Here is a 24,201-nt window from a genome sequence, read left to right as displayed (position 1 = left end):
GCAACAGAGATATCAGATAGCAAACACTGTAGTCCATGTCGCTATTTCATAGCACATTTTTGAAGTTTAAGGAATTACAGCAGTGTGTTATTTTTACTTTTTGTAAGGGTTTACATTCAGTAAAATGTTGTGTTCCTTTTTAATACATCTGGCTCATTTTTAGAGAACAGGTATTTCTGTATATGATGTACTTTAGAGTTACACCAGTTACAGACAAGCTGTCAAGTGCTTATGCAAAAATAAAATGCGGAGATGTCACTAAACTTTCCTTCATCTACAATCAACAGAAGCGAGATAAACTGGGTAAAGCCAGCTGGCATGCACAGGTATTTTTTTGTGGAGGAAAGGGGATCGAAAAGCTTGAGAAGGGAAAGGTAGAGGCATTTCTCTTAAAAAATTAAGGACAGCATACAAAAACAGTAATGTTTTTAATTATTGTCAAATATTGAAACACCACCTCTTTAAAAACCAACAAATGCATATTATAAAGAGGATGGAATACAGGAAGGACTTGCCTGCTTAAATTATTTCACTTGTACCTCAAACCAAGAGGGATTTTGAAAACAAACAATTTTTGCTTCAGTGTTTTTATTTACAAACTTTGCTTCAGCCTTAAACAAGACAGGGTATTCAGCTGACGAGATTTTTAAACCAACAGGAATAACAAGCTCTCATACTCAAATTAAAATATGCACACTCCTAAAAAATAAAAGTAAAGATAGCAGTAAACAACTGTACATTCTAGGACACCGACCCTGCAATTTACAACTTGTGGGCATACCTCTGTGCTCATGTGGAGTAAAGCTTTGTGCAGGCATAGGGGTGAGCCCATGAATCGTAAACTGCAGGCCTGGAGACTAAGCTTCTCTTTATAAAATTATCAGTAAGGCAAGGTGGTCTGAGATTAACTGAGGTTTACTATTTTTATCTGTTGCAAAGGGTACACTGAAAAAGTAAAATGAGACAATGACATTTTTACAATGGAAGAATTAAATGAACGACCCTTTAAAGACACCACAACATGTATAGGATCAACCTACCTCAAGTTACATGACTAGATCAGAACAAGAATTGAGCTTAAAGTTAGTCATGAATCATTAGAAAAGGAATGTGTAACGCTTTTAACAATTTATTTTCCTTTGTCATATACAGAATGTTGCAACACATACGTCCATAAGCTCCATTTGTCAATTTAGTTGCATGACACAATCAGCAACATATTAATTACAAGTTTAACCATTAAAGGAATAAGCACATTTTTAAAGCAGTATTTTCTGACCCTTTGTTAAAGGATGAACAAGCTTCCGCTTCTGTAAGCAGCTTTGATAGCATGCTATTTGCATACAGGAGTATCTTCATTTACATTTCCTCCAGGCTTCTTTTGATAGCTTCTTGTAATTCCACATCTTCCTCTAAGTAAAAAAGATTAGAGTTTCAAATTGTGGTTGGCAACCAACAAATAATGTACATACTCTATGCAACTGAGGAGTAGTTACATCTTTAAAATTGTTGTGTTCAATCATTGTCAATCAAGGATAGAGTACAAAAAGGTGAGCAAGCTAGAAGATACATCATTTTCTTGTTATGCCTCTTGCTATCTATTCATAATTCCAAAATATGAAAACAGCCTTTCACTGGATCAAACTAATCCTCATGTCAGGACATCTTTGGTTCAGGTGACAAGTACAAATATAACTATCTAGGTATTTGTTATAAATCATAGAATCACAGAACAACAGAGTTGGAAGGGACCTCTGGAGGCCATCTAGTCCAACCCCCTGCCCAGAGCAGGACCAATCCCAACTAAATCATCCCAGCCACGGCTTTGTCAAGCCTGACCTCAAAAACTTCCAAGGAAGGGGATTCCACCACCTCCCTAGGTAACGCATTCCAGTGCTTCACTACCCTCCGAGTGAAAAAGTTTTTCCTAATATCCAACCTAAATCTCCCCGACTGCAACTTGAGACCATTACTCCTTGTCCTGTCATCTGCTATCACTGAGAATAGTCCATCCTCTTTGGATCCACCTTTCAGGTAGTTAAAAGCAGCTATCAAATCCCCCCTCATTCTTCTCTTCCGTAGACTAAACAATCCCAGTTCCCTCAGCCTATCCTCATAAGTCACGTGTTCCAGACCCCTAATCATTTTTGTTGCCCTTCGCTGGACTCTCTCCAATTTCTCCACATCCTTCTTGTAGTGTGGGGCCCAAAACTGGACACAGTACTCCAGATGAGGCCTCACCAATGTCGAATAGAGGGGAATGATCACGTCCCTCGATCTGCTGGCAATGCCCCTACTTATACACCCCAAAATGCCACTGGCCTTCTTGGCAACAAGGGCACACTGTTGACTCATATTCAGCTTCTCGTCCACTGTCACCCCTAGGTTCTTCTCTGCAGAACTGCTGCCTAGCCATTCGATCCCTGGTCTGTAGCGGTGCATTGGATTCTTCCGTCCTAAGTGCAGGACTCTGCACTTGTCCTTGTTGAACCTCATCAGATTTCTTTTGGCCCAATCCTCCAATTTGTCTAGGTCCCTCTGTATCCTATCCCTACTCTTCAGCGTATCTACCATTCCTCCCAGTTTAGTGTCATCCGCAAACTTGCTGAGGGTGCAATCCACACCATCCTCCAGATCATTAATGAAGATAGATACCAGACAAAGTGTATAGAGAGGAAACTAAAAAGGAAATATTGTTTTTAAAATTTAAAGTTCCATAAAATAGACAAGCTTTCATATGGTTCAGCCCAGTTCTTAGTCAACAAGTATTGTAATCACAAGACATATAATCTAAGTTGGCACCATTGTTACAAGCCTCATTAGAGAGGCACAGGGATGAGTGGGGATGGAGACTGAACTAACTCTCTTGCTCCTAATGTAGTTCATCCAAATCCATCTCAGAACTTAACCACATTGGCAGGGCAGAATGAGAAAAAAAATGGTTACCCACCTTTTTCACAACTGTTGTTCTTCGAGATGTTGTTGCTCATGTCCATTCCATTCTAGGTGTGCGCGCGCCCACGTGCACGATTGTTGGAGATTTTTGCCTTAACGGTATCCATAGGGCCAGCCGTGGCACCCCCTTGAGTGCCGCGCTCATGCGTCTGTATATCAGGCACCGCCAGCCTTACGGCCTCTCAGTGCCTTCTTGCCGACAACCCCAACGGAGGGGCAGGAGGCCAGGTAATGGAATGGACATGAGCAGCACATCTCAAAGAACAACAGTTACGTGGGTAACCATTTTTTCCTTCTGCGAGTGCTTGCTCATGTTGATTCCATTCTAGGTGACTCACAAGCAGTATCAATGCAGGTGGACTCAGAGTTCACGGTCTTGCAGCTTGCAGCACTGCTCTGCCAAAGCCAGCATCGTCTCGAGCTTGCTGGGAAGCGCATAATGAGACATGAGCATGTGGACAGATGACCAAGTAGCAGCCCTGCAGATCTCTTGGATTGGTACCCGTGCCAGGAAGGCCGCTGACAATGCTTGTGCCCTACTCGAGTGTGCAATCACAATCGCCGGCAGAGGCATTTTTGCCAGCTCACAGTAGTAGCGAATGCAGACCGTGATCCAGGATGAAATCCTCTGAGCAGACGCTGGGTGACCTTTCATTCTGTCTGCCACCACAACAAACAACTGCGTTGACTTAGGGAACGGCTTTGTTCTATCTATGTTGAAGACCAGCACCCTCCTGATGTCCAGGGTGTGTAGCCTACGCTCCTCATCTGATACATGAGGCTTTGGAAAGAAGACTGGTAAGTATATGTCCTGGCCAGTACAAAACTGGGAAATGACCTTGGACAGAAATGCTGGGTGCAGTCACAGCTGGATCTTATCCTTGTAGAAGACCATATAGGGAGGCTCCGAAGTAAGCACCCTGATTTCGGACACCTTGTGGGCTGATGTTATTGCGACCAGGAACAAGACCCTCCAGGAGAGAAGCAGAAGAGAGCAGGAAGCCAGAGGCTCAAAGGGAGAGACCTCATGAGTCTCAACAGCATGACATTCAGGTACGGGGGGAGACGGGATCCCAGACGTGCGTGTAGAAATGCTCCAGACCTTTCAAAAAACACGCCATCATGTTGTGAGCAAAGATGGACCTGCCTTGGAATGGAGGATGGAAAGCCGAGACAGCAGCCAGGTGGACCTTGTTCCATGACAGGGACAAACCTTGGAGTTTTAGGTGCAGCAGATATTCCAGGATCTCCTGCTCGGCGTGAATATGCCATTCCAAGGCCCAAAACATGAACCTGTTCCATTTGGCCAAGTAAGTTGCTCTGGTGGAAAGTTTCCTGCTACCCAGCAAGACCTGCTGGACACAGGCCAAGCAGGCCCGTTTGTCCGTGCTTAGCCATGCAGTAGCCAAGCTGTCAAGTGCAGCGCCGCCAGGTTTGGATGTAAAAGACTGCTGTTGTTCTGTGACAGCAGATCCAGCCAGAGGGGCAGCTGGAGCAGGGCGGCTACCGAAAGGCTCAACGTGCCGAACCACTGCTGGTTAGGCCACTTGGGGGCTATAAGAATAACTCTTGCCCTATCTTGCTTGATCTCCACCAGGACCCTGTGAATCAACAGCACTGGTGGGAAGGAGTACATCAGTGCCCCCGTCTGACAAGGAGCCTCTGTCCATTTCCCAGATCTAAGAGAACACGTTGCATTTTCTGTTCTGTCTGGACGCAAGCAGGTCCACCTGGAGAATCCCCCATCTCTGGAAGATTATGCTGACCACCTCCAAATGGAGCAACCACTCATGACGAGATGAGAAAGTCCTGCTGAGGTGATCTGCCAGCACATTCCTGGTTCCAGGCAGGTGTGCAGCTATCAGATGAATGGCATGCCGCACACAAAAATCCCAAAGGCAGAGAGCTTCTTAACAAAGTGCCAAAGACCTGGCACTGCCCTGTCTGTTGATGTAATACAGTGGCAGTGTTGTCTGTCAGGACCTGCACCACCCTGCCCTTCAGATGGCGCAAGAAAGCCTGGCAGGCCAAGTGAACTGCTCTGAGCAACCTGACGCTGACATGGAGAGCCAGATTGTCCTGCAATCAGTGGCCCTGGGTGCTCAGCTCACCCAGGTGGGCTCCCCAGCCCAGGTCTGAAGCATCGGAGACTAGGGTCAGGGACAGGGTTGCGAAGAGGACTCCCTCCAGCACCGACCAATTCAGGAATGACCTGATGTGGTCCAGACCCTGACTACTCGATCTAGGTCATGGCCTGTTGGGGATGTAGATCGATGGCAGCCACGCTTGCAGGCACCAGAGATGGAGCAGAGCATGGCTGACCACATATGTACATGCGGCCATGTGGCCCAACAGCCCCAGGCAGGTGTGAGGCATGGTGAACGGATTGTTCTTTACAAGGGAGATCAGGTCCGATACAGCCTGAAAACGCGCTTCCAGAAGGAAGGCTCTGGCTCATGTGGAGTCAAGAACCGCCCCGAGGAACTCTATTCGCTGGATGGCCGTTAAGGTGGATTTTTTCTCATTTATTAACAGGCCCAGGTTGCAGCAGGTGCAATGCACCACATTGAGACTCCTCTGCACTTGCTCCTGAGACCTGCCTTTGATGAGCCAGTTATCAAGATATGGGAAGACCTGGACCCCTCGATGTCTCAGGTAAGCAGCCACTGGCACAATACATTTTGTGAACATCCTTGGGGACGATGAGAGGCCAAAGGGTAGCACTGTGAATTGAAAATGGCACCCGCCCATTATGAAACGGAGGAAGCGCCTGTGACCTGAGAATATGGAAATATGGAAATAAGCATCTTGTAAGTTGAGGGCAGCATACCAGTCTCCCGGATCCAAGGAGGGGATGATGGAGGCCAGAGAGACCATGAGAAACTTCAACTTTTTGAGAGACTTGTTGAGGCGATGCAGGTCCAGCATGGGTTTGAGGCTCCCTTTTACCTTTGGGATTAGGAAGTAGAAAGAATAGAACCCTTTTCCTTTTATGTCCCAAGGGACCTCCTCCATCACCCCCAGGTGCGGGAGGTTCTCGACCCCTTAAACGAGGAGTTGCTCGTGGGAATGGTCCCTGAAAAGGGTTGGGAAAGATTGGGGGGTGGGAGAGAGGGGCGGACAAAAATTGCAGGGTATAGTCCCAAGATACTATGTCCAGCACCCATCAGTCCGAGGTGACCTGCAACCAGGCCAAATGCTAGGGATGTAGACAGCCGAGGAAAGAACAAGTTGGTTCCTGGAAATTCATTGGCGTGTTGCTCTCGAGCCCACCTTCAAAATGAGTGCTTCTAACCCCTGGGATGCTTCGCCAGGCCAGGCTGCGCGGGTGAGCGGGAGGAGGAAGGGCGGCGATGACTAAAACATGCGTCTCTATCCCTTCTGCTTGCAGACCCCTGATGAGGCTGCCAAAGCCTTGGCAGTGGGGGCAGCCGGAATTGCTTCCATGCAGATTGTGGCGTATGCATGCCCAGTGGGCAAAGGGTGGCCCAAGTGTCCTTTAACTCATGCAGCCTTGCATCCATCTGTTCAGAGAAGAGTCCACTCCCATCGAATGGGAGGTCCTGGATCAAGGTCTGCATCTATTGGGAAAGGCCGGTGGTTTGAAGCCAGAAGGTGCGCCTCATAACCACCGCCGACATGATCACCCTTGCTACTGAGTCCGACGCATCCCATGCCATTTGGAGGGAGCACCTAGCTGCCGCGGTGCCCTCCTCTACCAGGGCGCCGAATTCTTGGGCCAAACCGTGCATGAGGGACTCCTTGAACTTACGGAAGGAGTCCCATAAGTTAAAATTGTATCTGCCCAAGAGGCCTGATGGCTTGCCACCCAGAACTGCAGGCTGCCAGTGGAATACATCTTTCTCCCAGAAAGATCTAGTTTTTTGGCCTCTATTTTTGGGAATTGAGCTAGTCTTGTATTTTTCGTTGGCTGCAGAGACAACCAGCGAGCCCGGAGGTGGGTGGGTATAAAGGTACTCGAATGCTTTGGCTGGGAGAAAATACTTCTTTTCGGCCCTTTTGGGGAGGGGGGGGAAGGGATGGATGACGGGGTTTGCCGGAGGGCGTTGGCAATTTTGAGGACCCTATCGTGCACTGGTAGTGCAACACAGGCAGGGGTTGAGAGGATTCTGAACAAGGCGTCCGCCTGCTTGGCCATCTCCTCCACCTCTAGGCCCAAGTTCTTGGCCACCCGTCAAAGCAGGGCCTGGTGTTCTTTAAAATCATCAGGCAGGCTGGACCTCGAGGGTCCCACGACTGCCTCGTCCTGGGATGAAGATGACTGTACCACCAGGGGAGGCCCCGGAGCATCATCCCCCATCGGGGAGGGAGGTTTAAGGGTGGGTTCAGTCTCCTCTACCCTGACCTCTGAACGCGACTCATGCACTGAGCCTGGTGCTGTTGTTGCCGCCAACTGTTGCTCCAAGTCAGTGGCAGTTGAGCGGTGTGAAGGGGGCACTGTCATGACCAGCATGTCCCATGCACTACAATAAGACCACTGTGCTGGTCATTGGCCAGGCTTCCAAGGCAGCTTCGGGTGCCCAGTCGTGCTGGTGGAGTCTGGGCAAGGGGCAGAACTGCCCTTCCATTCCAGAAGAATCCCCTTCCGGTGACCATGATGGGGCCGTCAACACCTGTGTCTGCCTGCTGACCGTTGATGCCTGGAGTAAGAGGACTGGCGCCAGTATTGAGGGGACTGGTGCCAGGGGGACCAGAGTCATGACGGGGAGCGCTCACACGGGGCAGGCGACCGAGAGCTGCGCTGAGAGGACAACTGGCGGGAGGGCGAACAGTACTGGTAGCATGGCACTGGCGCCTCCCCCTAGGTAATCCGCATCGAGTTGGCGGGGACCACGATCACAGTGCCGGTGACCAAGGGTGAGTCCAGAGAATCAGGGCTGTGACTCCGGAGATCTGCGGCGCGGAGGAGGAGAGCGCTGCCTTGTCTTGGGTGATAAGTGGTGTTCCACTGCCCCCTGAGGGGTATTAGTGATTGGCTTGCCCTTGTAGGGAACCTTTGCTGTTTCCTGTGGCATGTGCAGTGCCAGCGGTGCAGGTGCAGGCCTCTGCTCTCTTGGCACCAGGGAAGCTAGGGAAGGTGTCGATGCCGTCAGGAATCTGGATCCCCTACCACTCCCGGGAGTCGTTGGTGGATCCTTTAAGGGGTTAAGGACCCCATCTGGGGAGGTACGTACACGTGGCTCCAGAGTGGCCGGGCGGCCCAAACTGGGTCCTTTGCTCAATGTACCATTGCCCTTCTTGCCCAGTACTGGGGAGCTGTGCTTCTTTGTTTTCTTTTTGGGCACTGGCAATGGGGAGCGGTAATGGGCGGAGCCGGATGCCGGGGGGTGTGCGGAGCACCAAGGCCGATGTATTAGGTGAGTCTTGGCAGGACAGCTCAGAAGCCGGACGAAGGGCAGCCTCCATGAGGAGAGCCCGCAAACGAATATCCCATACTTTCTGAGTCCTGGGTCAAAAAATTTCACAAATACAACACTTGTCCTTCACATGTGATTCCCCCAAGCACTTGAGGCAGCTGCTCTGGGTGTCACTTACAGGCATAGGCCTGTTACAGTCTGGACAGGACTTAAACCCTGGAGACCGGGGCATGCCCCAACTGAGGCAAAGTCCCCACTGGGACTCTAACTTCTAACTACAATTAACAACTACTTAACATAACTACTATAGATAAGCTATTTACAAGGCCCTAAGGCTCGAAGTCAGAAGAGACAAAACCGCTAGCCCTAATCACCACAGGTGGTAAGAAGGAACTGAGAGGGCATAGGGCCGGTGGCGCTTGATATACCGACGCATGAGTGTGGCACTCAAGGGGGCGCTACAGATGGCCCTACGGATACCGTTGAGGCAAAACTCTCCGACGACCATGTATGTGAGCATGCGCACACCTAGAATGGAATCGACATGATCAAGCACTCAAAGAACAACTTAAATTCCTGTGGCCTGTGATTTGGATAAGGAGAAGACATTAGTTTCCAATGCTGCCACTGCAGCACAAAATTCACTAACAGAAAAACTGTGCTTGAGGTAACCCAAGGCAGTTTTAGTACTTGTTAAGATCATAGGTTAATGAAATAAACGACAATTTAATTTCTCCTCTGTTTAAGGAGGCCAGTCAGATTCACAAGCACATAAAAAATGGGACAAAGGTTGAATAATTTTTCACAGTGATGGAAATCTGATTATTGCCACAAAAGAAGAGGTATTTGAATTACTATAATACAAGTTTAAAATGTTTTCATTTTTATTCAGTCAGGTTCAGGTTCTAACTAAATCTAATATCCTAGACCCAGCACAGTAGAGAGTCAGGCCAGGCCATGGAGCTGAAACCGCTTTAGTGTCATAGATGGATGATCTCCTGCTGTCAATGGATAGAGGACAGACATCCACTCTCATCCTCCTGGACCTCCCTGCAGCACTCAACACTGTCACCCATATGATACTGCTGTCTCATCTGAGAAAGGTACCCGGGGTCCCGGTCAATGTGCTAAAATGGGTCCTGATGGAAAACTGTACCTCTACTACTAGGCCACTCATTTGTGGAATCCCACAAGGATCATTTCTTTCCCTGGTCCTAGTCAATATCTACAAGCAGCCAGTTGGTGAACTGGTCAGACTTACTGGTAAACCCTGATCATTCTCAGTCATTTTTCTAGTCATTCTTTATAGTGTGCCCTACAAATAAAGAATTGTTGACTATAGGAAAACAAAATCACTCCTCAGGGGATTTTACAATCTGTTTAAATAAAAAGAGCCTATTTCTTGTTCTATCACATCCCTAAGATCCACAATCATTTTCCTATCAATTTTATCTTGCTCTTAAGTATTGTCTACATGGCAAGCCAGAGTACGACTCTACAGCGCACCAGCTTGCCGTGAAGTACACTAAGCTGCGCTGGACTTCCAGTGCACTGTAGCAGTGCCTACATGGTGAGTTACTGCACAGAAAGCTGGTGCACTCACCCTGGCTTGCTGTGCACTAACCAGCCGTTTACACAAGCCCCTAGTTTCTCAAAGGGAACCAGTACAAAGCCAGTGAGCAACAAAGTGCAGAATGAACACACATATTCTGGAACTAAGTTAAGAGGAAAACGAGCTTTACAACCAACTGACTCCTACAACTCCATATGCATTTAAATAAGTGATGCTAATATAAGTATTTTTAAAAACAAGTCTAGAATGCTGACCAAGTTAGACTTTAGTAACAACACTTGGTAATATCTGGTAAATCTAATTAAACTATATGTACATTAGATTCAATTACATCTTGACTTTGTTCAAGTCTCAATTACAAAGCGGTCTTATGTTACTGTGTTGTTTTAACTTTCAATCCTCTTGCCTCCAACATACATGTATCAAACCTTTATGCAACATAGCACTTTGACAGTACATAAGTAATCAACAAAAATGAATAAGTAAAGTACAGCATGCGATGAACAGCAACAATAAGCATGATAGGGAAAGTATCAGAATTATTTACCAATAGGTAAGGTAAGATATATTAATTCAACCTGTTCATGTGTAACTGTGTGAGAGTTTACAGCTCCCCTTCCGGAGACTAGAGTGCCAAGCTGAGATATAGCAACTAACCCTGAACTGACTTATTAAGCCTGTGTAAATCAGTGGAAATAGATTCTTAGCCTGACACATACTTTTCTGGCTGGCATGAAGTTTTTTCTTTATACCTCAACACTATACTCACTACTCATGAGTGTTCAATAAAGCAAAAACAGATACAGTAACTCTTCGCTTAACGTTGTAGTTATGTTCCTGAAAAATATGACTTTAAGTGAAACGATGTTAAGCGAATCCAATTTCCCCATAAGAATTAATGTAAATTAGGGTGGTTAGGTTTCAGGGAATTTTTTTTCACCAGACAAAAGACTATATTATATTGACAGTATAAGTTTTAAACAAACAAATTTAATACTATACACAGCAATGATGATTTGTGAAGCTTGGTTGAGATGGTGAAATAAGAGGGTGGGCTATTTCCCAGGGAATGCCTTACTGCTAAATGATGAACTAGCACTCAACTGAGCCCTAAAGGGTTAACAAGTTGTTAATGTAGTCCCACACTCTACAGGGCAGCACAAATGGAGGGAGGGGAGACAGCATGGCGGACAGAGACACACACCGTGTGTGTGTGTGTGTGTGTGTGTGTGTGTGAGAGAGAGAGAGAGAGAGAGAAATGCGCATTGCCCCTTTAAATATGCTGACTCCACTCTAAGTAGATCAGCAAGTCGAGACAGCAGCTGCTGCCAGCAAGCTCCCTCCATTGACCCTGTTGTATCCCCCCCTGCTCTATAGAGATGGGGTAAGCGGGGGACAGAAGCAGGGGGACACCCTGACATTAGCTCCCCTTTTCCCCCCGCACAGCAAGCAGGAAGCTCCTGGGAGCAGCTCCAAGGCAGAGGGCAGGAGCAGCACATGGCACTGGGGGAAGGGACAGCTGAACTGCTGGGAACTGACAGCCTGCTGGGCAGCTGCCGCACAGGGAACTTAGGGGAGCGGGAAGCTAATAGGGGGGCTGCTGGTCCACCCTGGTCCCAAGCCCCAGTCAGCTAGCTGTAGCGGGCTGTTGTTTCTGCAAGCAGTGGACAGAGCACGCAGCTCCCAAACAACGTTACAAGGGAACATTGCGCAACTTTAAATGAGCGTGTTCTCTAATTGACCAGCAACGAAACAACGTTAACTGGGACAACTTTAAGTGAGGAATTACTGTACTTAGAACATTTTGGACAGTATTCTTTATAGGACATGTCACATAAAATTAAGTTACAGTTTAGTTTCTTGTACATTCTCTGTCAAAAGGTACTCACAAACACAGAAGAAAAATTAAAATTAAGACTACCTTCCTGTTTCTTTGTTTCTTGAAAACTCATTTGCACTGTTTTAATATCATCATCCTCTTCACTGTCTGAAACTTAAATACACAAATCAAACACATTATATAGTGCTTCTGAGAAAAATCTTTCTAGCAAGCTAAAGAAAAGCAAACACAGGAACTCTACATAGTGTTCTGTGCTACATTCTCCATGTTTTCCTATGTTCATTCATTTAAATACTTGATATTATACTCACTGCAAACTGTACTACAAAAAATTGATCACAATGGGTTGAACAGACTAGATATGCATATACAAGCACATGCTGGTTAAGAAGGATATTTGCTGCCTCTGTTTCCCAGTGATTTTGAACTGTAACCTATTATAATTCAATCTGCTAAAATGGAGCAAAGTGTTATCCTGCATTTAAACTATGAAAAGTGGTTGAGTTTAGCTAAGCCCAGTTAGGACAGGTTCTACGCAAATAACCTTCAAATTGCAAATGCACTGTAGGTGGTTTTCTTCAAAATTTGGGTCATTCAAGAGTGCATGTGCATCTTTTAAAATGTGACCCTAAGTGTCTAACACATATCATCATATACCTGGTTTGAATAACAACATGACAGATCCTTTCCTAATTAGGAACAGCGGCTTCAACAGACCCGGATCAGGAGCCCAAAGTGATGGCTGAAATACTTTGCTGCATTTATGCATCAGGTACTTGGGGATGGAATGGTCTCTTGCTCAAGACACTTGGCAGACTTAATGGGCAGCCCTGGAAAGGATCCAGAATATCTCTAGGTGGTGTCAAGAACGACTACCCAAAGTACAGCCCATTCCTGAGAAACTCATTAAATTCTTTATAAATGAGAGCTAGAGAAATAGGAGGCATTGCAAACTCTATAGTGGCTTCTCATTTACCAAACAACTCTTCTCTCTCAGACTGCATTGCATCCTTACCCATGCAATGTTTTTGGCACCTGCAAAATGATGAAAGAGTGGAATCAATTTCCCTCTTCAGTTCTTAGGATGAGTGTTACATTAGAATGGAGATGCTGAAGGCCTTGGTTCACAACTGAGATACATAAGTAACTACTAGATCAACATCTTCTATTTTAAGTCAAAATTGCTTTATGATAGCTTTTGTGTGTGCGCGCGGGCGGGCGGGCAGATTTTGCTTGGGAAACTTGACACAAGATCCTGGTGTATGAATAGGGCCAATTCATGATCATAGGATTTTAAAAGTTGCAAATTTCATGATTTTAGCTATTTAAATCTGAAATTTCACGGTGTTGTAATTGTAGGGGTCACAAGGTTATTGTAGGGGGGTCGCGTGGAGCACCGCTACCCTTACTTCTGCACTGCTGCTGTTGGTGGAGCTGCCTTCAGAGTTGGGCAGCTGGAGAGTGGCGGCTGCTGGTTGGGAGCCCAGCTCTGAAGGCAGAGCCACCACCAGCAGCAGTGCAGAAGTAAGGATGGCAGGTATGGTATGGTCACCCTTACTTTTGCACTGCTGCCTGCAGAGCTAGGCCCTCAGTCAGCACCCTCCACTCTCCAGCTGCCTAACTCTGAAGGCAGCAGAGCACAAATAAGGGTGGCATGGTATGGTATGGTATGGTATTGCCACCCTTACTTACACTTGGTTGGATGCTGCCTTCAAAGCTGGGTGCCTGGCCAACACGTGCCGCTCTCCAACAGTCCAGCTCCGAAGACAGCGCAGAAATAAGGGAGGCAATACCATGACTCCCCTTCAACTTCCTTGTGTGTCACGACCCCCATTTTGGGAAACTCTGGTCTCCCCCATGAAATCTGTATAGGATAGGGTAAAAGCACGCAAAAAAACAGATTGTGTGACGTGTTTTTCATGGCCGTGAATTTGGTAGAGCCCTATGTATGGGTGAAGCCAAAGATTTCAGACTGGTGACCTAAATGTAGGACAAAGGAGCAAGAAGCAGTACCAGTGATATTACAAAATGGTTCAGGGATTCGGTAGTCCCCTTTAGATACTAGCTGAAAGAGTAGGCTTGACGGGGCTGGCAGTGGAGTCATAGCTACCATTCCACCCCATAAGGAAGAGCCTTTAGTTCTTGTGTTGGAATGGCAATCCACTGACATTATCAGATCATGGCTAACCTTTGCAAAATCCTGGCTTTCCATGGTCTTCCCGTGGGCAAATGGGAAATTTGCTTCTTTCAGAGGAATGCTACAGAATCAGTGACTAAATGGGCTTTATTGATGATCAGTTGCAATAGAGGAGGAGAAGGTGGTACTTGGACTATTCCCATTCATATGTGCTGTCCACTGGCCTGGTAACAGTGTCTGATGTCAAGCGCCTAATGCTGTCCTGTTAAGTCCATCTTAAATAACAAGTTATCAAGACTAGGTAAATGCACCAATTGTGCATTGATATTTGCAGGCATAGGATTATATTCTGGAATATGAATTGGGTCATGCTAAGGAGAGACAGAGTTCATCTGTGGTTTTGTTTGGACATGACACATTTAGAACTTGTCTACATGAGAAAGCTTGACTAGTTATACCCATTTAGTTATACTGCCCTACGAGGACACTCATTTTGGTATAAAAGTGGCTTTTAGCTTAGTTTAACTAAACCCCTTCCCAAGCAACAAACTAAACCAAATAAAGCCACTCATATCAGAATAAGTGTGTCCACACTGGGGGCTATACTGGTGTAACTATGTTGGTTTAAATTCACACCTTAGATTATACTGAAAATTTTTTCCCATTTAGGAAAGGCCTTCCTTATGAAGGCCTCACGGGCACAAGATAGGGTCAGTAACATTTGGAAAAAACTTGTATTCTCTTGGAGCAAATCAGTAGTTCAAAATCTGTCTGATGGTGATTCCCACATATTCTGCAAATAGTCTTCCAAAGAATCATGTTCCTCCTGGTATGAATTGTTGAACTATGCGGGGAAAGGAGAAACCTAGACCCAAATGCATCAAGTATCTTGGCATGATTACTAATCCAGACTACTTCAAGGAAACAAAAGGCTGCCCTCCCCCAAAAATGGCAAACCCTGGCATGTGAGCTTCCAGCAAGCTCATTGATGAAAGTGTGCCTCAACTTCTCAGTGCATTCAGCACCTGTACAGTCCCATCAGCCATAAGACACACATTCCATAGACCACATATCAGTGAAAAGGTATTCTGAACTTGGTTTGACACATTGACTATGACAGGTCAATGGTGTCTGAAAAGCTCTAAGAAACTGGGACAGGTTGAGGACAGTCAAGATGTGCAAGGTAATCTCCAGTTTAGTGGGAGGGGAGTCGGGGTGAAACCAAACCTAATCTCCAAATCAGAGTCAAATGTGACATGGGACATGTTAAACTCTGCCATTCCCAGAGATTCCATCTCTGACACTGATGATCTGAAGTTCAGTTACCACTTGCAAGACATCTAACCAGCACTGTGGTGCTGAACTTCATGGAAGCAGACTGTTCTGGTGCAGGATTCCACCTCCCAGCAGGGCAGTCATTTGATCCTTTCAAATCTATGAGGCCTATACAGTCAACTTCTGAGGAGGCCAGGACACACCTAAGGTGCTTTGCCTGGGAACTGGTGGCTCTCAGTGATATCCTGGCACTGACCTCAAATTGCATCTTCCCTGGTGCAAATAAACTGCAAAGGGCCTTTTCCAAGCATAACCAATGCAGGGGTTAAAGCAGTTGAGTCAGGTATTTGGTAAAGAACAAGAATGGAAAAGTGCAGATTCTGAAAGGTCATCACAGAGGAAATCCTGAGACAGGACAGACAGACAGGGTTTCTCCCATGAGCAGAAGGAATGGAGAGTTCTCTGTGTTAGAAATACATCAATGAATAGCAGTAGGTAAGGAACAACAACAAAGTACAAACAAAAAAAAATTTCCATGAGGGGCAAGAAAAAATTGCAGAATGGAGCTCATCACTTGTCAGAGTAAAGGAAATGACAGTTGGTTCCATGGATTCCAAGATTTTAAGGCCAGAAGGGACCATTCTGACTTCCTGCATGATAGAGGCCATATTTCACCCACTACCTCCTGCACTGAGCCCAGTAATTTGCAGCTGACCTAGGCCATAGCTATTAGAAGGGTACAGTCTTGATATAAAAGCCTCTAACAATAAAAAAATCCATCTCATGCCTTGATAAATACACTGTGGTGCCATTACTATCTTCTCCCATCATTTGATGGCAAATGATACCTTTTTGATGAGGAGGTTTAACTTGAGAAATTCAGGAACGTCCTGTGTTTGTCTTATTTTAAATATGCATATTCCAAAAGGACCATTCTGATCCTCTAGTCTGACCTCCTGTATAACGCAGGCCAGAGAACTTCCCGAAAATGATTCCCAGAGCTTACCTTTTAGAAAAACCAGAGCTCCAAGAATAGAAGCACTGAGCAGCTGTAACCCTTTAGCAGCCTGGATAACGTTACCGCAGCAATGACATTCCAGCCCTCCCTTACAGGCCTTCCATCAATAATGTGGATGAAGCAGCCCAAAATAATTCCTCCTGGAAGAGTTACTGAGACTTACTCAATTCAGGAAGCGTTATAAGACAAGGAAAGGGAGACTTTTTGGGGGGTTTCTTTGGTGGGGAAGTTTTTTTTTTTTTTTGTTATTTTACACTTTTGTATCTAAACTGGTGTTTCCTAATTTATGTACAGAGCACCCACATGCTAGAAACGTTTAAACAGGTTGTGTTCTCTGGAGCAGGGAATATATCTTTCCCTGTGAGTGCAATGGACGTTACTGCACAACATAAGTTATTTTTAACATAAATAATAAAAGTCATATGATGAACATGAATCCAGAAGTATGGCTCGATTACACATCACTCACCTTTAGAGACAGGTATTTAAACAGGTAAATCAGGGATAGTTCAGACTTCTAAAAAGCGAGAGCACTCTCTCTCAATGTCATTAAACCTTTTAGCTTTTGAAAATTAACTAGTTAAATATAGGTTTCAGAGTAGCAGCCATGTTAGTCTGTATTCGCAAAAAGAAAAGGAGTACTTGTGGCTCCTTAGAGACTAACCAATTTATTTGAGCATAAGCTTTCGTGAGCTACAGGTAGCTCACAAAAGCTTATGCTCAAATAAATTGGTTAGTTTCTAAGGTGCCACAAGTACTCCTTTTCTTTTTAGTTATATATATGGAATTAGTTATTTCAGCAGACAATTAAAGTATAATCTTTTGACAACAGTTTTCAACCCTCACCCCCCAGCATTTTCTAGATTTCGAAATGCAGGAGATGAAGCTGCATAGCTATCTGAAGGACAAAGGCCTTCAGTCTTTAGTCATTTAAGCATTTACATGAGTTTAGGAGCCAACACATCCCTTGTTTCCCTCAACTCCCCACCCTTCAAGGAAAATTTGCTTTGGCAGCTGCTAACCCTGGCTGATGAAAAACAAGATAATTATAAAATATGAACAGCCCAGACTTAGGAAGGTAGAACTCTATTACTCACATCAATAAACACTTTAAACAGGTACATTTGAGCAGTACAACAAAGAAGCTACTGTATGAAAAATATTCAGGTTACTTTGGATGTGTAAGATTTCTTGTGGATTCAATTCTTTGAACAAGTTTATAACAGGGTTATAGAATTACAACACACATTGAGGCTATTATTCTTAGCTGTCTGTTACTCCCCTATAATTATGCAAATTGTATAATACACAATCAAAGGAACAGAATGAGAATATTTTTGTATTAGTGTCTTAATAACCCAGCTAGTTACTAAAAGATTTTTTTCATGTTTGAAAGAGAAATTATAAGTCACGAGGAGGTTTTCTAGAAAACTGTAGGTGTTTGATTTGATTAAACTGGATGTTCTGAAGTTAGTTAGCAAGACTTTCTGTTGCTAAGCATTGTTGGAAATCCCTACTATTAGTGCCAAAAAGTTAAATTATAAAGACAAACTAAAAAGAAAGCTGGCACCACATTTGTTCTCTCCTTTTTAGCCACCCTCCCCATTGATGCACCTCTCCTCAAAATTTCTATCTCCTGTGATACAACCCTACCTAGTGTTCCAAGGGGAAGCAATCATAGAATATCAGGGTTGGAAGGGACCTCAGGAGGTCATCTAGTCCAACCCCCTGCTCAAAGCAGGACCAATCCCCAACTAAATCATCCCAGCCAGGGCTTTCTCAAGCCTGACCTTAAAAACTTCAAAGGAAGGAGATTCCACCACCTCCCTAGGTAACGCATTCCAGTGCTTCACTACCCTCCGAGTGAAAAAGTTTTTCCTAATATCCTACCTAAACCTCCCCCACTGCAACTTGAGACCATTACTCCTTGTTCTGTCATCAGCTACCACAGAGAACAGTCTAGATCCATCCTCTTTGGAACCCCCTTTCAGGTAGTTGAAAGCAGCTATCAAATCCCCCCTCATTCTTCTCTTCCGCAGACTAAATAATCCCAGTTCCCTCAGCCTCTCCTCATAAGTCATGTGTTCCAGTCCCCTAATCATTTTTGTTGCCCTTCACTGGACGCTTTCCAATTTTCGCACATCCTTCTTGTAGTGTGGGGCCCAAAACTGGACACACTACTCCAGATGAGGCCTCACCAATGCCGAACAGAGGGGAATGATCACGTCCCTTGATCCTCTGGCAATGCTCCTACTTATACAGCCCAAAATGCCATTAGCCTTCTTGGCAACAAGGGTACACTATTGACTCATATCCAGCTTCTTGTCCACTGTAACCCCTACGTCCTTTTCTGCAGAACTGCTGCCTAGTTGCTCGGTCCCTAGACTATATCAGTGCATGGGATTCTTCCGTCCTAAGTGCAGGACTCTGCATTTGTCCTTGTTGAACCTCATCAGATTTCTTTTGGCCCAATCCTCTAATTTGTCTAGGGCCCTCTGTATCCTATCCGTACCCTCCAGAGTATCTACCACTCCTCCCAATGTCACTGGGTATTGAAATGTGGGGCCTCAGAGAAAGGAGGTGTGGGACAAATGTATTCGTGAGTCCACGGCTTTTTCTTCTCAAAACATCACACACACAAAAACCTCATTACTTCAGCAATACTCCAGTTGAGCCACCAGATGTCACTGTAGAGTGACAGACAGCTGATTACTAGGTATCCTCCTGCACCAGCTAGAAATTGTTACAGCAGGAGGGTTTTCTTGTTAGTGTTTATTGCTACCTTGATTTAACTGGGAGGAAAAATGTAGACAGAAAACTGTGAATGAAAATTGAGTTATTTAAGGAGAGTTTATTAGATGGTCAAAGAGCCAAAATTCCACAACCAAGAGAACAACTTTGGCTAAAAGCCCATCCTAGTTCAGTAGCAAAGTGAAGGCAGCAATTAGAAATAAAGGAATATTTAATAACAAATGGAAAAAGAGGGAAGATAACTTCTCATTTATATCAACTGTTTTGAACTGCAAAAAAATTGAGAAGTGAAGCTCAAGACGTCAGGGCAAATATCTCTGGATGGCAGAGCTAAAGCCAATAAGCTGTTTTTAAAAGTACATTGTGATGAACAAAAGAAATCATAGCAATGGTATAGAACCATTATTAGAGGAAGACAGTAAAATTGTTAATAATGATGAGAAGATGCAGAAATGTTCGATAAATATTTCTGTTCTGTAGTTGAAAAGAAGTAGGATGATGTACCTGTATTACATGAGGGTGAAGTACTTTCCAGTCCATTAGACATCATCTATTAGAAGTAAACATTTTAAAATAAGCAGGTACAGATAGCTTGTACCCAAGAATCCTAGAAGAGATGGCTGAGGAGATCTCTGACTTACTGATGTTAATTTTTAATAATGAATGCTGCATATTCATTCTGTTTAGCACTAGTGCTGTGAGAGGACCAAGTGAATCTTTGGAAACCAGAGGTGATAAAAGTCTACTGATCATGTGCCAACTGAGATTTTTTCAAAGGCTCATAACTTGGCCAAATTTGGATGGATTTTCACATGGACAGTTAAAGGCACATTCTTAATCACAATGGCCACTCCCCGGCCAAATTTCAAGTCTCTGCTCAAAAGCATTTCAAAGAAAAGGTCTCAAGAAATTTTTTTTTTTTTTTTTTTTTTTTTTAAAACACAGGAAAAATATTTTCCCCTAATTTCATTCTTGCAAACAGCTGAATTGTTTCGGCTGAAATTTTCCAGAAGCATTCTGCCTGCAGCCTACACCCAGAACGAATGTAGGCCCAAATGGTTAAAGTTTGGCAAAGTAATATGCAACTGAAAATAGGGTCTTATAATGGGAAGCATTGGGTAACCTTAATAATAGGCAGTGTTACCAGTCTGTCTGTTATCTGTATCCCAGACCATTTCCCTCCAGATGTATTAGTGTGTGTTTTTCCAATTTGAATCTCATTTTATTTTCTGTCCATAATTCCAATCTCTAGGATATGTTGAACTATTTCCTTCCTCATTGTTCACGCCTCCCAGTTAAGAATCATATTAGTAAAAAGTGCAATTTTAGCTGTAGATCAATTCATTAAATAAGAACGCTAATTAAAGAAACACTGGGTAACTGTATAACTGTTACTATCAGCAGCGATGTCTTTCTTTTATTGGTTGGATTCTAATTGTTTATGTACTACCTTTTGTAGTATCTGAAATGCTGTTTAGTAAGGCACACATCATATCTCCATCGATGTCATGAGGGTTTAGGATGTGAGCTGTCCGCTGAGTCTTCTTAAACTGATCCTCCAGTTCTAGAAAGCTTTTGTCTCCAGAGAGAATGGTGAAAGGAATTTGTTTGGGCAGGTGCTCATCCAGACGGCCAGCCTATGTGGGGGTGAGGGAGACATTAATCTAAATATTCAGTTACCAGGTAGCCTTTTGAAACAGAAAACTCCTCTGTAGAAGAAATTTTCCTTTAAGCATTATATTTATAAACCATTTCCCTTTTTCTCTGGTCAGATCCACTATCTGTTCTTCCCATCTGAAGTTTTATTACAGCAATTTTCATCATGACTGTTTTATAATGTACTGTACTGCACACAAATATACCATCCCCATGCACCTTATCACCAACAAAAAAAGTAAACCACAAAAATAGATAGAGCAATGACTTACATGCATGCAGAGTGCGAAGTCTGCTGCTTCCCTTCTGGTACCACAGCGTGGATGAAGGAAGAAACATCCAATCTTATTAAGGTAATTAAAGATTTTGCACTGTTCTGGAGGCTTCCAATTGCTGTGTCCTCCTAAGCAACAAAGGATAAAAGCTGTATAACACCACACCATCATAAGCAACAATCAAACAGCTCAAGGAGAGGAAAATGACAAAACAAATGAATAGGTCTGAAAAATGGAGCATCTTATTTTTGACTAAACTTTATATAAAACTAAATACTATTCTCTATTCTAAAAGAGGTTGATGTAGGGGGTAAACTGTGTCTGTGTGGTGCCTCTAATATTAATTTTTGTAAGAGTTATCTTCTCAGGATCAGAAGTGAAGAAAGTCTGAATATTGTTTCCATCAGCATAAATAGGTACATCTTGCATCAAAGGCTGCCTTCCACCACAGAAAGCGTTTAACACAACTTATCTGAGGGTCATAATCAGAGGTTTCCAAAAGAAAATATTAATATATTTGATACATTATTTATATAGGGGACCTCACTACAGTTACTATATAATGCGTACAGTCTGTTTCAACATATGTCTAATATAATTAAGGTATCTATTGGATATTAGTTTATGTCTCACATAAATCCACACATTCTGGAGTTTTCACAACCACTAGCTTGAGTACAAGAAAAGTTTTAATATTTTAAATAAGTTACAAGTATGCAATGCTGTGAGTCAAGAAATCCCTTATTGGTAAGTGTGAATTGTGGAAATGACCAAGAGGGATCCTACAAACCATTTTTCTTTACCTTCCTTTCACAGCTCTCAGCTACACATTTAAGTCAAGTCAAACTTCCAGTATGAGAGGGTTAGCTCAGTGGTTCTCAAAGCTGGTCCACCACTTGTTCAGGGAAAGCCCCTGGCAGGCTGGACCAGCTTGTTTACCTGCCACGTCCGCAGGGTCAGCCAATCGCAGCTCCCACTGCCCGTGGTCCACCGCTCCAGGCCAATGGGGGCTGCGGGAAGCGGTGCGGGCCAAGGGACGTGCTGGCTGCCCTTCCCGCAGCCCCCACTGTCCTGGAGCGGTGAACCACAGGCAGTGTGAGCTGCGATCGGCTGAACCTGCGGACGCGGCAGGTAAACAAACTGGTCCGGCACGCCAGGGGTTTTCCCTGAACAAGCAGCGGACCAGCTTTGAGAACCACTGGGTTAGCTAACATTTACGTTTTCTCTTAAGGAAGTTCTCTAGCTAACAGGCAGCAATGCTCTTTATTAAGTGGGTTTGTGTGTTAGTATTTTAGAACCCATCATCTTAGTTTTCTATAGGTGGCTGCCTGGGAAACACTATGTTGATGCAATAGAAGGTCCACTTTGGAATACAACGAGGATCCTGTTCTTTGCCCAGTCTGGTTCTACGATGTTGTTAGTGAATTTCTTTGGGTTTCTGTTAAGCCCTTCATGCTATTTTCTTAGATAACTTTTACCTTGAAAGCCCCAGACAAATGTCCCTTGGTTCAGGTTGGCTGGCAGATGAATGAAAAACCTTCCCCAGTTGTCTAAGTCCACCAGCACGATGTGAGTCATGGTGCGCAGATAGTCAAAATCTGGCAGTTCACTGTCTTCAAATGGATAAAAATATATATTTTAAATTTACCTCCATTTTTATCCAGCCTGTACATCTCCCAATTCAATTGTGCTTTCAAAAGAAATCCATATAATTTGCTATTCTGTAAGAAATTCTAAGCAATAACTCTTAAAAACTATAAAATATAGTATGATCACTAAATGTAATTATTTTCATAGCAATTTTTTTAACCACTTGAGGTAACTTTTAGTAATCTGTAAATTTACTAGGCAGAGAACCACACTCAGGATTATATATTTGATGCATGTAATAACCATTTGTTCGAGATGGAACTGTGTTCACAAAGCATAAAAGATGCCCTTTTTATGCTCTATCAAACTTCCTACAAGACATTCAAGCTGTTGATCATCCATTTAGTTTTAGAATTTACAACACATTAAAACAAAGTTAATTTTTAACAACTGGTCAACCCCATGACCAGCAAAGACATGGCATATAAACAGGGAGTGTTGGTCATATTATAACAAAATATCTAACATGCATTTACAGAATGCATTTTTTAGTGGGCAAAGAAAAATCCATGCAGTTAATAATGTAAGCTGTGTCAAGTTATTACACACACAAAACTATGTTAAAGGATCATTATTAAGATTGGAAAGTCAAGCACAGTGTGTGATCATGTAATAAAGGACCTTATCATAATGAACACACATAAGCGGGCCCAATGAAGGTTACAATAGTCTTAATTCTAGCATTTCCTAACGTTTCCGTGCTTAACTTTGCAACCTTAATACTGTCCCTTTAACGTAAGAAATCACCGACAAAAATTAAAAACTAATTAAAAACCTGCAAAACCAAATTCCATCATGTGGCTTCATCCTGACACCCACATGGGCCATCAGGTTGGAACCTTAAAATCCACTGCACAGACTTCTGCCACGTGAGTTAACAGAGTAACTGCCAGCTACAGTAGGTTTTCATTCTCTGTGTGGATCAGCTATTAGAGGGAGAGAACACAGACTTTGCTAACAGGTTTCTCTGATGTTTGCTGACAAGATGAGGAAAGGAGAAACTCTGGAATTCTGGGTTCCACGCCAGGCGGCACAGACTCTCGTACCTCTTTCCCTTAAGCTTGACCCTTTCTGCCCAGTCCCCTCCACATTGCTCCTGTCCCTTCCCACCCGACTCCTTGTCTCAGGCCCATTCTCCTCACCTAGCCAATCCTACTCTCTACTCCTCAGGCTTCTCATCCCAGGCCCAGTCTCCTACCCTCCCATCCTACTTTCACCATCTGGACTCTGCATCCCAGTCTCCTTGCCAAGCCACACCCAGTCCCCACCAATCCAGATCTTTTTGTTCCCCACCCTCTCTCCTTGCCCAGCCAGTCCCAGGTCACCTATCTTGGCTCCTCATCTGATCTCTCTCTTCCCTGACCCACTGCCAGTCCCTAGTCACCGCCATACCCACGTCCCTGTCCCCACTGGCTTCCACTCCCAGTTTCCCCCCATAAACTCTTCATCCAGTTTCAGCGTCCCCCACTCGCACTGTGCACTTGTTCTAATCTCTTAGCCCAGCCAGTCCCAGCTCCCTCTCCACATTATGGCTCCTGCTTGTGTCTCACCCCACTGGTTCCTAGTTCCAGCCTTCTTGGCCAGCCAGTCCCAAATTTCCCCTTTTTCTTCATCCAATCACGATCTCCTATCCCTCTATTTCCCTCCCTAGCTCCCAATATCAGTCTTCTTTTCCCCAGAGGCTTCTTGTCTC

General features: G+C 44.3%; 1 protein-coding gene across 19 annotated transcripts in view; it reads right to left on the bottom strand.

Moving 5' to 3' along the window:
• Positions 1-411: 411 nt before the first annotated feature.
• Positions 412-24,201, bottom strand: part of ZNF451 (zinc finger protein 451) — a 69,772-nt gene continuing 45,982 nt past the window's right edge. For 14 of the 19 annotated variants that reach the window (XM_043542407.1, XM_037894245.2, XM_043542415.1 and 11 more), the window contains 5 exons: positions 22,337-22,471; positions 20,856-20,986; positions 20,378-20,564; positions 11,828-11,899; positions 412-1,412 (listed from right to left, as the gene is read on the bottom strand). In XM_043542407.1, the coding sequence (XP_043398342.1) occupies positions 1,360-1,412; positions 11,828-11,899; positions 20,378-20,564; positions 20,856-20,986; positions 22,337-22,471 (578 nt within the window). In that variant the 3' untranslated portion in view covers positions 412-1,359. The remainder of the gene's footprint in view (positions 1,413-11,827; positions 11,900-20,377; positions 20,565-20,855; positions 20,987-22,336; positions 22,472-24,201) is intronic. The other 5 variants (XM_037894250.2, XM_043542413.1, XM_043542417.1 and 2 more) reach the window with 1 other exon arrangement.

This window comes from Chelonia mydas, chromosome 3 (assembly GCF_015237465.2).
Source record: "Chelonia mydas isolate rCheMyd1 chromosome 3, rCheMyd1.pri.v2, whole genome shotgun sequence".
NCBI lineage: Eukaryota > Metazoa > Chordata > Testudines > Cheloniidae > Chelonia > Chelonia mydas.
This window is presented reverse-complemented; position numbering and strand designations above follow the sequence as displayed.